At 60.7% G+C, this 12070-nt stretch overlaps 1 protein-coding gene and 1 long non-coding RNA gene across 8 annotated transcripts in view; one reads left to right on the top strand and one right to left on the bottom strand.

Moving 5' to 3' along the window:
• Nucleotides 1-12070, top strand: part of NFIC (nuclear factor I C) — a 62130-nt gene that overhangs the window by 36494 nt on the left and 13566 nt on the right. For all 7 annotated transcript variants that reach the window (XM_086699537.1, XM_086699536.1, XM_086699535.1 and 4 more), the window contains exons 3-6: nt 3072-3143; nt 5715-5789; nt 6405-6528; nt 7167-7291. In XM_086699537.1, the coding sequence (XP_086555663.1) occupies nt 3072-3143; nt 5715-5789; nt 6405-6528; nt 7167-7291 (396 nt within the window). The remainder of the gene's footprint in view (nt 1-3071; nt 3144-5714; nt 5790-6404; nt 6529-7166; nt 7292-12070) is intronic.
• On the bottom strand, nt 2421-5007 carry LOC147583891 (uncharacterized). Its single transcript, XR_015248589.1, has 2 exons — nt 4256-5007; nt 2421-2531 (listed from the first exon to the last, which is right to left on the bottom strand). It is a non-coding gene; the product is annotated as an uncharacterized LOC147583891 (long non-coding RNA).

Raw genomic sequence — 12070 nt, 5'->3', positions numbered from 1 at the left:
GGGGCAGGGGGCGGGGAGTCCGTGCTTCATGGGGACAGAGTCTCAGTTTGGGGAGATGGAAAGTTCTGGAGACAGATAGTGGGGGTGAATGCAGGACGGCGTGAGTGTGCCTGATGCCAATGAGCCGTGCGCTTAGAAACAGTTACACGGCGGGGCGCCTGGGTGGCTCAGTCGGTCAGGCGTCCCACCTCGGCTCAGCTCGTGATCTCGCCGTCTGTGGGTTCGAGCCCCGCATCAGGCTCTGTGCCGACAGCTCAGAGCCTGGAGGCTGCTTCGGGTTCTGTGTCTCTCTCTCTGCCCTTCCCCTGCTCATGGTCTCTCTCAAGAATAAATAAACATCAAAAAAAAAATTGAAAAAGAAACAGTTAAATGGTAAATTTTATGCTATGTCTATTTAACCACCATCTAAAAACTAAATTAAAAAAGATTTAATGAGATAGCATGTCATTACAGCATCAGTGTTTAGAAACGACGTTTATTTAATTTAAAAAAAAAGCTCCCCGGACTATAGAAAGGGAAGGGTAAACCCCTTGACCCCAGTGAAGGGATCTCCATCGTGCTCGGGGGTGAGAAACTGGGGAGTCTCCCCCAAGATCGGAACCAAGAAGGGCCACTTGCTCTCGCCACTTCCGTTTGGTATCGTGCTGGAAGTCCTTGCCTGTGCAATAAGGCAAGAAAAAGGAAATCAGAGGCCTACAGATCAGATGACACAAGGGTCTTACAAAGAAAATCCCGAGCGATCTACGAAAACACAAACATCTCCTAGAACTACTGAGTGAGCTCAGCGGGGCTGCGGGATACAAGACCGACAGGCGACGGCCAGCCGCGGTTCTCAGCGCTCACAGCGGACAGTTAACCGCCACGCGGAACACAGTGTCAGTTCACAGCCGCTCCCAAGCCCACGGTTTTTTGACCGTCAGTACCCACCGGCGCTTTCACACGCATTCGCTGACTTGGCGGCCGGCAAAGCCCGGAGGTGGGTTCTGCCATCTTTCTGCTCCCTGGAAACCGCGTGGCTCCGAGAGGTGGTCTGGCCGGCCCCAGGTCACAGGGCGACCTTGGCTAAGAGCCAGCTGTGGCCGAGCGCCCTCGCTCTCCACGGATGCAAAGTAACAACACCCTAGACGGAAATGGGGGCGGGGGGGGGTGGGGACGCAGCACGAGGAGTGATAACGCCTCCCTCCAGCTGGCGACATGCTTACTGTGTGCCCCCCACCCCCCACCCCGGTCTGGGGCTCTTTCTTGTATTCGCGATCGCCTTTTCTGTCAGGGGACAGCCTCTGAGAGAGACGTGTGGCTGTGCCCACTTCACGGATGAGGAGAACGAGGCCCACAGCCCTGCGGCCCTGACCGGGCATCGCCTGAGCGCCCGCCGCGCCCTGCTGCCTGCCGAGGCCGTGTGGGCGCCGGATCCGGAAGAGGGTCCTGTGCCCGAGGCCGGCTGCCCGGGCTGGGCTCTTCCCAACGCGGTGGCCACCGTGCCCAGCCGCGTGGCCGTCCAAGCGGAACTGGCTGGAGCCAAGGGGCCGCTGGCAGCCCGGTCTGGGAGCGGCCACAGGGCGCGGGGCCGAGCCAGGCACGCTCGCCTCGGCTGCTGCCCAGCCCTGCCCAGCCCAGTGGGTCACGACTGGGGCTGCCCCCGTCCGCTCCTGTGGCGGGTCGGGAAACTGAGGCACGGGTCCTCGGCCCGGTGGCGTTCAGGGCACCCTCGATCTTGGCGGGCAGGAGGTGCTCGACACACAGGGTGTGCCAAGCCACGAGGCGCACGGGGAGGGCTCCGCGGCCGTCGGGGAGGCGTCCGCACGGTCACCCCCACGGGATCCCGAGGGAGCAGAGGGCACGTCGCCTCAGAGGCTCCCGGAGCTGGGATGGGAACTCGGGCGTCCGATCCCGGAAGCCAGGTGTTTAACGCAGGGCCGTGGGTCGCAGGTCTGGACGCACACGCCCACTCATGCAGATAGTCACCCTGGTGAACGGGGGGGGGGGGGGGGGGGGGGGGGACGGGGGGGGGACACAAGTGCCGTGGGTGGGCACTTGCTCACTGTTCCAACCTCAGGCTTCCTTGCCTATAAAATGGGCACAATAAAAAAAAAAAAGGGCACAATCACAACGCCAGACGTGTGGCTCTCTTACGGATTGAAGGAGACCTCGAAAATGAGCTGAAGCCCCACATTTACGGCCATTTTAGGGATTTAAAATATTCTTTTAAGTTTATTTATTTTGAGAGTGAGAGAGAGAGGGAGGGAAACAGAATCCCCAGCGGGCTCCACGCCGTCCACGCTGAACCAGATCCGGGGCTCGAACTCGATTTGGGCGTGCCCTAGGGGCTCCCGACCCGTCTGTATTACCTCTTTACCACCTCTCGGTGATGCCCACACCCATTTGAAAGAGAGAAGTGAGGCTCAGAACAGTTAAGCAACTTGCCTGAGGGCACACAGCGGTTATGCCTGGCTTTGGAACGTGGCAGGTGGAAGGGGCTGATTCTCCTTCTTTGGCGTCTGGCCGTGACTCCCACCACCTTGGTGTTTGACCTCAGAGACAGACAGGCAGGGCCGGGGGTTCCGTCAGGCTGGGCTCGTGGGTGTCCCCCCCTCCCGCCGCCCCCGCCCCGGTCCCGGTCCCGGGTGGACGCTGTGGGGGCTGCAGAGGGGTTGGCGCGCCTCGCCCTCCATCCAGGCTGCCGGAGCTGATAATGCTGAGCTCAGCGTCTGTCTGTTTCGCCGTCTGCCAAGGAGCCTGATTATTTTTAGATAAGATGGAGGGCGGGCGCCAGGGTGGGAGGGAGCCCCCAAGCCAGGCGGGTGGGTAGCCGCATGGCGGCTGCAGGGGACGCCCCTCTGCCCTCTCCTGGGGGCCCTGAGCTACAACCCAAGACCAAGGGCTGGGGCCCCGGGGACTTCAAGGGCAGAGGCCGAGGGGAAGGGGCCAAGCGGAGACCCCCGGGCCCGGGCAAGCTCGGGACCGCTTCTCCACGGCGCTGCCCAGCCTGGCCCCGGCACGGAGGCCTCCTCTCCCCCCGGGGCGGGGTCCCCTGCAATGTCACCACACCGTCCCCCTCCTTCTCTTTGCAGACGCGGAGCAGAGCGGTAGTCCCCGGGCAGGGATGGGCTCCGACCAGGAGGACAGCAAGCCCATCACGCTGGGTGAGTTTGGGGATGGCGAGGGCTGGGGCGCACGGCCCCATCGTGCTCTCCGTGGCCCCGCGTCGGCACCTCACAGCCATGCTATAGGCAGGCACTGGTATTGTTCCATTTTGTAGATGAGAAAACCGAGGCACGGAGAGGTCAAGGGGCCTTCCCAGGGGCAAGCAGGGAGCTGGGGTTGGAACCCACGACTCCGAGCTCCCGCCCTCTGGGCCCTGAGGGGCTCACCCCACAAGAGAGGGCCCTGCTTCTGCCCTGGTCTGCTCCCATAATCGCCCTCCTGGACCAGAGCAGTCACCTCTACCCTGGTCCCCTGGCTTCTGTCCTCGCTTCCCTGTCTGTCCTAAGGTGGCCAGAGAGCCCCCATGAGCTCTGAGTCAGGTCCTGCCCTCCTCTGCTTACAGTCCTCTAGGGGCCCCACCTCCCTTGGGGCAAAAGTCCCCCCCTGACCCCCAAGGCCCTGCAGGACCTGTCCCTGTGCCCTGCCTGCCCTCCCTTCCTCCCTCTCTTCCCCTCGGTCTCTCTGCTCCAGCCACATGGGCCTCCTAGCTGTTCCTCCAACAGTCCAGGCCCAGTTCCTGCTTCAGGGCCTTTGCATGTGCTTTGCCTTCTATCTGGACAGCTCATTGCTCTCTCTCTCTAGATCACCCAGGTCTTAGCTCACATACTCCCCCCTCTCAGACAGATTTGCTGACCTCAGACAGCCTCAGCCACTCTCAATGACCACTTTCTGTTTTATTTCCTTTTGAGGAAGTTAGTGATCGCCTATGTATTTGCTTAGTTGCTTGTGTGCTTCTCTCTCCTAATGCAGCCTCACCTGCTTGAGGGCAGAGGCTTTTGTCTGTCCTGATCACTACTGTGTCCTCAGCGCCTAGGATAGGACCCTGGTACACAACAGGTGCTCAATAAATATTTGCAGAAAGAAAAAAAAAGGGGAGAGGGAGGGGTGAAGCAGAGACAAAAAGAGAGATGGTACACAGGGGTGGAGGAGGAGAGATAACAGGAAGGAAGGATGGAAGAAAGAGCAAGTGGGTGAGGACGTCCCCGTTGGAAAGGCCGGCACAGGGAGGCCGGATGGTTCCAGGAGCGTCACAGGCCCCCGTGCCGCTCACCACGGGCCGGCTGTGACCCTGAGTCCTCCTTGGCCTCCTGTGATCCTCAGGCGCCTGCCTCCAAGCCAGATGTTCAAGGCAGGCGGGGGCAGCGGCGCTTGGCCTGGTCCCATGGGGAGCTCCAGCGTCTGGCGGAGGAAAGCACTTCCTCCCACCCGCCAGGGAGTCCCCTGGAGATGGAGCTGGGCGAGTGCTGCACAAACAGGAAACCCCGGTGGGGGGAAGGCGGAGGGGCGTGCTGACACCAGCTGGCCGGCTGGGTGGCAGGAAACGGCCGAGGCCACTTCCCCTGGACGCTGGGGGCGGGGGGGTGGGCATCGCCCTCTCCTCCCAGGAATGTGGTGGCCCTGAGCCCCCCAGCACGGGGCTGGGCATATAGTAATTGCTCAATAAATGGTGTGCACAAAGCTGGTAACCGGGGAGACTGGAGTTTCCGGACTGGCCAGGACTTGGGTCTCTCACAGCTGGGGAACCGGGCACCCAGGTCGGCTCCCTGTGGCCCGTGCTGCCCCCTGGGGGCCTGGAGAAGAACCGCTCTCGCCACCCCCGAGGCCTAGAGCCGCCCACCTGCTGGTCCCTTCTCCACTCTGACCACCTTCCCTGGCTTCTTTCCCTCCTGTTGCCTCCAGCCCCAGGGCCTTTGCATGGGCCACTGCTGGCAATATCGTGACCCTCAGGGAGGCGGCCAAACCTCCTGTTTAAGATCATCCTGATCGCGGCAGCCGACACTGGCCTGCGAGGCCGTTACCCTGCACCAGGCACCATCCTTGCCACTTCCCAAACTTTAATGTCTGTAGGCCTCTCGGTCCTCTTTCAGGCAGGCTCCCCAAGCCTGCCTGCCGACCACCGCCTGACGCGTGGTGCCTTTGCCTTAACGATCTAAAAAAAAAAACAAACCCAAAACCGTATTGTGGTTAAATTCACATGACAGAACATGTACACTTCGTGGCGTTAACTACATTCGTACTGTTGTGCAACCATTGCCTCTAACTGGGACCTTCCATTCAGCCCGTGATTCGGAGCCCCTGCTGTGGGCCAGGCTCTGGGCCAGGCACTGGGGACACCGCGGGACCTGGGCACACGGACCTCCCCGTCAGGACAGAGCTCCCAGTCTGGAGGGAGAGGGATAAGGGGCTGCAGAACCATGTGACGCGAGGAGAGCAAGCCAGCCCCTTGCGGCCAGTTGATTCATTATCAGCCACCCCGATGGCAGGGTGTGTGGCCCCCACTTTGGAGATTAGGGAGCACGGAGGCTCACGGACAGGAAGGGACTTGCCCAAGAGCACACGCGAAGCGGCAGCCGAGCTGAGATTCGAACGCAGGTCCGGCCTCTGCCTCCGTCTTGCCACGGGGCTGCAGGGGGTGGGCAGGGTGACCACTCCAGCCCCCGGAGTCTGGGTAGCCCAGGGTGTCGAGGAAGGAAACAGACCCAGTGAGTCCTGTTTTCTCTCTGTTCCAGACACGACCGACTTCCAGGAGAGCTTCGTCACCTCCGGCGTGTTCAGTGTCACCGAGCTCATCCAGGTGTCCCGGAGTGAGTGTCCCCGCCCACCCTGTGCTGGGATCTGGAGAGGGGAGGGGCGCGGGAGAGGGAGAGGGGGCTTTGGGATGGGGACTCTGAGAAAGAGTCTCAGGGAAAGGGAAGCTGCCCATCACCCTGCCCTACTCCCCTCTGTCACCGAGCTAAGGTGCCTAGGAAGGGCAGTAGGTAGGGGCCCACACGCCCCACCCGCTTTGCCTCCTGTTCCCTTACCTTCCTAATGTACCTGCTGGGGACCCACCCACTCCCCAGACACCCCCACCTGAATTCCAGTGCAGGGAGTTCTGGGCACTGTCCTGCCTTAACCCTGACCATCATCCTCCCTGTCCAGATCAGCAGAGCCTGGCCTCAGGGAGCGCTGGGAAGCTAGTCCTCCCGCTCTGGCTATGCCTCTGCCTCACAGTGTGAGCTTGGCCTCTCTTGCTGGCTTTGGGCTTCTGACCCATAGAATGAGGACACTTTCAGCCACGTTAGGAACCAGGCCATTCAGGGGACGGGGTTCCTTTTGGGGCTGGCCAGTCCCCCGGTGGCTCTCCCCACCCCTCCGGGGCAAACTGCAGCCCTGGACCTTGCACCCTCTCTCACTCTGCCCCCTCTCGCCCTCCGCAGCACCCGTGGTGACTGGAACAGGACCCAACTTCTCCCTGGGGGAGCTGCAGGGGCACCTGGCATACGACCTGAATCCAGCCAGCACAGGCATGAGGAGAACGCTACCGAGCACTTCCTCCAGCGGGTACGTGCCCCGGTCCCAGCCTCTGGGCATTCAGCCACCCCTCGCCCACCTCCACCTGGCCCCGGCTGGCTGACTCCTCTCCCTGGAATGCCTGTTTTCAGGGTTCACATGGTAAACTCCTACGTATCCCTCAAAACCCAGCCCCAAGTGCTCCTTTCCCCAGCCCCGATACCCCACCCAGGGCTCCCACAGCCTTGAGTCCTATCAGCCCACCCCCTGAGACTCCACGGGAATAGACACCGGTTCTTGCGGAGATACGCTGGGTAACCTTGAGCCGGTCACAGTGCTTGCGTGGATTTCCGCCATCTGTAAAATGGGATCGTAGTCCTACCGGGTTGTTCTGAGGTTTACGGTAGGCCGAGTGTTTATCCAGGGTTTTAGTGCGCAGCCTGCCAGCCGGCCGTCTGCGCTCGGCCGAGTGCCTCACTGCCTCTGGCCCCGGGCGTCCCATCCGAGCGACGGGCAGGTTGAGACAGGTGCTCCCCGAACCGGCTGAAAGTCCGCGGGAACCTCGACGTCTCGCGATAGCACCCTCCCCGCCCTGCCCCCTACGGACCGGAAGTCAGCCCAAACTGCCCCCGCCACACCCTCGCGTCGCCGTGGTAACCGGCCTGCGCTCTGTTTCCCTCGCCCTTTAGGAGCAAGCGGCACAAATCGGGCTCGATGGAGGAAGACGTGGACACGAGCCCCGGCGGCGATTACTACACCTCGCCCAGCTCTCCCACGAGTAGCAGCCGCAACTGGACGGAGGACATGGAAGGAGGTGGGGCTGGCAGTGGGGGCGGAGCGGGCCTCGGGGCCGGGGTTACCGCGGCGGGGACTACATATTCCGGCAGGCACTGCGCCGGCGCCGGGGTGCGGGAAGCCCTGGGGCTGGGGCCGCGGGGCCTCCTGGGAATTGTAGTCGCGCGGGTGGCTCGCCGCTGGGAAGTCCGGACTCACGTTCCCGGAGCTTCTGGGTTCCGTCGGGGCCGGGGAGGGCGGAGACTGTCCCTCCCGCGGCTTTCCTGCCCTCTGCCCGGTGCAGCCTCGTCTCCGTGGGGCTCCCGACCTGCGGCGTGGACTCGGTGGCGCTTGTGATCGGCAGCGCGCTTCTTCCCGGGGTCCGCCCTACGCTCTCATCTGGAGGGTCCCCGCTGGTGGGTCCCGAGCTGTAGCATGCCCCGTCGCAGGGGTCCTGCTGATCTTCCGAGATTCCCGTCTCCACGGGCTCGGCCTCCGCGCGGTCCCAGGTCTCCTTTTCTCTGAACCTCCTTTTTGGGGAGCGGCTGGCCTCTCACTCGTCTGCCTTTTTAGGGCCCTCCCCAGAACGGGTCCTGTTCTGCAGGGGCGGCATTGCCACAGGCTCCCCAGCGGCCTCCCCCCGAAGATCTCCGTTCCTTGGGGTCCTCGTCTCCACCGCGGTTCTCCTCCGGAGAACCCGAGTTTCTGCTCTCCCGCGGGCTGGCCTCGGGGCTGCTCGGGGACACTATGCTCAGGGGGGCCCACAAGCTTGCCTTGCCCTGGGCTGGGTGTCCCTGGCAATGCAAAGGCCCCCAGCGGAGTCTGTGTCCCAGAATTTAGAAACGTCGCTCAGTCCAGACCCTTACCCCTTAAAAAGGGTTCACCCCGCGGATTACCCAACGGTTGCCAGCGTGGACTCGGGCCCACCGGCCAGTACAGCTTCTGGTGACCGCACTGCTCTGAGCCTCCGGTTCCTCATCTGTAAAATGGGGTTAATATCTGCACCGCCCTCTAAGGTTGTGGGGATTAAGTGAGTTAATACGTGCGGTGTCCCTAAAACAGGCCTGGCGCATAGTACACACCCAGTAAACCTGAGGATTTGTTTGCTTGCCCCCTGCTTTTTGGTCCCTACTCCCTATTCCCGAAGGGCCAGCTTTCTTATAAAGGTCTGTCTACACGAAGACCATACCTACAGGATTCCTGGAAAGCATTACAGTTAAGAGGGCAGGTTTAAGTGCCAGAGAGACCTGGGTTTGAAATCCAGGTCTGCCATTGGCTCGCTGTGTGGGCTGTGTAACTTTGGGCAGGTGACTTGACTTCTCTGAAGCTCAGTTTTCTTATCTTCAAAATGGGATTGATGAGATAACTCTTCTTTCCTGGAGCTGGGAGGAGGAAATGGTAGAAGGCTCATAAAGCAGCCACCTGGCACACGATGAGAGCCCAGGACACAAGAGAGTTCGTTGTTCGCGTCGTTATAAAATCCCCATGTCTGTGAATGAGTCTCTATCATGTCTGGTTGTGACATTTGAGCCCCAATGGCCCTCCCTCTTCCATTGTGTTGGCTCCCAGGGCAGGTACCTAACCTTGGGAGGATGTGTCTCCCTAGGAGGCTCTAATTTGTGGGTCAGAGTGTCTCCATGGTTCTCTGTCCCTGTGGGTTCCCCACTTCTGACAGGTTTGCCTCTGTAAAGATCCTGTGTTTAATAAGCTTTAAGTTCGATTGTGAGAAACAAACCCCAAAAGGACAGTGCATTTCTCTCCAAAGTAAATGTCCAGCCATCAGCAACCCTGAGACTTAGGCTCCCGCCTTTAGCTCCAGTGAATGTGGAACATTTTTTTAAATATTTAAAAAAAAAAATTTTTTTTTTCAACGTTTATTTATTTTTTGGGGACAGAGAGAGACAGAGCATGAATGGGGGAGGGGCAGAGAGAGAGGGAGACACAGAATCGGAAACAGGCTCCAGGCTCTGAGCCATCAGCCCAGAGCCTGACGCGGGGCTCGAACTCACGGACCGTGAGATCGTGACCTGGCTGAAGTCGGACGCTTAACCGACTGCGCCACCCAGGCGCCCCTTAAATATTTTTTTAAACTTTATTTTTTAGAGAGAGAGAGGGAGACAAAGGTCGATTGGGGGAAGGGCAGAGGGAAAGGGGGAGACACAGAATCTGAGGCAGGCTCCAGGCTCTGAACTGTCGGCACAGAGCCCAGCGCGGGGCTGGAACTCGCCAACTGTGAGATCGTGACCTGAGCTGAAGTCGGATGCTTAGCCAACTGAGCCACCCAAGTGCCCCGAATGTGGAGCATTTTTAAATGGTTTTTTTTTTTTTTTTTTTTTTTTTTTTTTTGAGAGAGAGAGAGAAAGAGCACGAGCAGGGGCAGAGAGGGGGAGAGAGAGAGAGGGAGAATCCCAAGCAGGCTCCACGTTGTCAGCACTGAGTACGATGCAGGGCTCAAACTCATGAACTGTGAAATCATGACCTGAGACGAAATCAGGAGTCTATCGCTTAACCAACCCAGGTGCCCCCAAGTGAATACGGTTTTCATTCCCACCTTATGGTCCAAGACAACTGCTGAAGCTCCAGCCCTCATGTCTGCTGTCCAGCCAGCAGGAGAGAAGGGTCAAGTCTGAGCATGTCCTTTCCCTTTAAAAATAATTCTCAGAGGATGCGCTTACCTCTTCTGCTGATCTCTGGGCCCCTGAGTCGCTGCTAGGGCCACACCCTGCCGCAGGGGCTTCTGGGAAATGTAGTCTTATTTTCGGCAAGTACATGCCCGTCTCAAATTTAAGGGTTCTGCCACTAAGGAAGAGGGGTAGGGCAGATATTGGGAGACTGTTAACTTCTGCCCTGCCTTTAAGCGCTTCTCGTTAACTCTGTGATCGACGGGACCGGCCACATATAAAGCGTGTACTATTTAGAGGTGGAGGGCAGCTTCTGCGATGTAGCCACAGCAGCCCGGAGAGGAAAAATTATAGCCTGAAGTCTATGGATTAGAAAAAGAGAAAGGATGGAAGCCAAAAACAAAAACAAAAACCTAGCTTTCAATGCAGGAAGCTCGAAAAGAGAGAATCAATCAATCAATCAATAAAAGGAAGGAAATGTTCGAGAGAGTCACTGGAGCCTGGTGTGAACTTCCTGCCCTGAGCATGAAGCGGCAGCAGCGGGGGTGGACGAGGAGGCAACTCACACCCCCTTCTGGTGTGCCCCACGGAGTCACAGAGCTGAATCTGTCCCTTGTGGTTTCCACTGGTTGCTTCAGGCGATGGCAGACTGGCTCCCTCCTGTGGGGCCCTCAGTATAACCCCCAGCTGTATGCTGGTCTACACCCTGCCGGTGCGCCCAGCCTGGTGGGGAAGATGGACTCATCTCGCCCCCTCCTCCCTCCTCTTCCTTTCCCTCCTCCTCCCCTCCCCCTTCTGCTCCTCCCTCCTCTTCCTCTGCCGCCGCCTCCTCCCCTTCCCATGTCCTCTTCCCCCTCCCCCACAGTCTCCTCCTCTTGGCTTCCTCCAGCTTCCTGTCTAGACAGCCCCCAATTAGCTGCTCATTAAGGGGGTTAAGCTGATTAGAGCACCCCCTCCCTTCCTCTCCTCCCGCCACAAGGGCAGTGTTCCGCTAACACCCGCCTCCCCCCGGCATCTGTGCTCCCTTACCTGGGGCGGGGCGGAGGTCTCGGGGATCTGTCGGCCCCACCTCCCAGGCCTCGCGCCAGACTGAGGCCTTTGCCCCCTCTGTGCCCAGATTGGGAGTGCCTTTTCTCCTCCTGGCCACCTCCTCCCGAGGCCTTCCCTGGTTACCCACCCAAGCAGGCCAGAAAGGGCCCCCTCTGCTTGGCCCCCGGGAGTGCTTTGTTCCTGCTGCTTCTGTGGCCCTCCTGCAGGGGGCGGAGGCACCCAGCCACGCGGGGACCAGCTCCTTCTCTCTCCCCTGTCACGTGGGGGGCTCCCCCCACCTCTTAGAACCTGGAGGGCAGGAGGGGCGCAGAGTGAGGCCTGTGGAGTTACGGTGTTGGATTTGAATCCTCTCCCCCACTTCTTGGCTCTGTGGCCTTGGGCAAGCGACCTCCCGTCCGGCGTCAGTCTCCACATCTGTGAAACGGGGGTGACAACTGTGACCCCCCCCCCCCCCCCGCACGGGGCGGGTGTGAGCGTGACACGAGGGCAGGCTCCGATGTGCGCTGCCCCCAGGGGACAGGACAGCTGGGGGGAGGGCGCACACACCACAGCGGGCCCGCCCGTAGCCTGGGGCCGTGGAGACCCGGGCCCGGACATCATGTGCAGTCACCATGCGCACGGGGGAGGGGGAGGGGTGCGGCTGGGCGAGCAAGCGGGCGCACGCGCAGATGGGGCCGCTCGTGGGGTAGGGTCCGTGCTGCCCGGGCAGGCGCACGCGAGGGACCGAAGGGAGGACACTAGGCAGAAGGTGCAGGCGTGGATGTGCTTGGATGGGGACAGACGCGGTGCCGGGATGGGGACACGGGGGGGGGGGGGGGGGGGGGGGCGCAGAAAGCGGCTCGCACCCGGGGCCGGAGGGAGCACCGGCCTCGTCTTAACCAGACCGCGTGACGGCCTGTTGAGCCGGGAGGGATGCCCAGACGCGGGGAAGCACACTCAGGGCCTCTAGGGGCCTGCCCCGGAGCGCCAAGGGCTGTTCTTTCCTGCAGGGCCCCGGGCCAGGCTCCCCCACTCCCTCCCGCCTGCCCCGGTTCCCCCAGGCCCCATCTCAGGAAGCTCTAGAAGGGCCTGCGGAGATGCGGCTGGGGGCAGGGTCCAGCCAGGCTATTTGCATCCAGGACAGGCTGTTCTAGGAAATCCTCCTAAGT

Source organism: Puma concolor, chromosome A2 (genome assembly GCF_028749965.1).
Source record: "Puma concolor isolate L17-30 chromosome A2, mPumCon1.1.hap2, whole genome shotgun sequence".
Classification (NCBI taxonomy): domain Eukaryota; kingdom Metazoa; phylum Chordata; class Mammalia; order Carnivora; family Felidae; genus Puma; species Puma concolor.
This window is presented reverse-complemented; position numbering and strand designations above follow the sequence as displayed.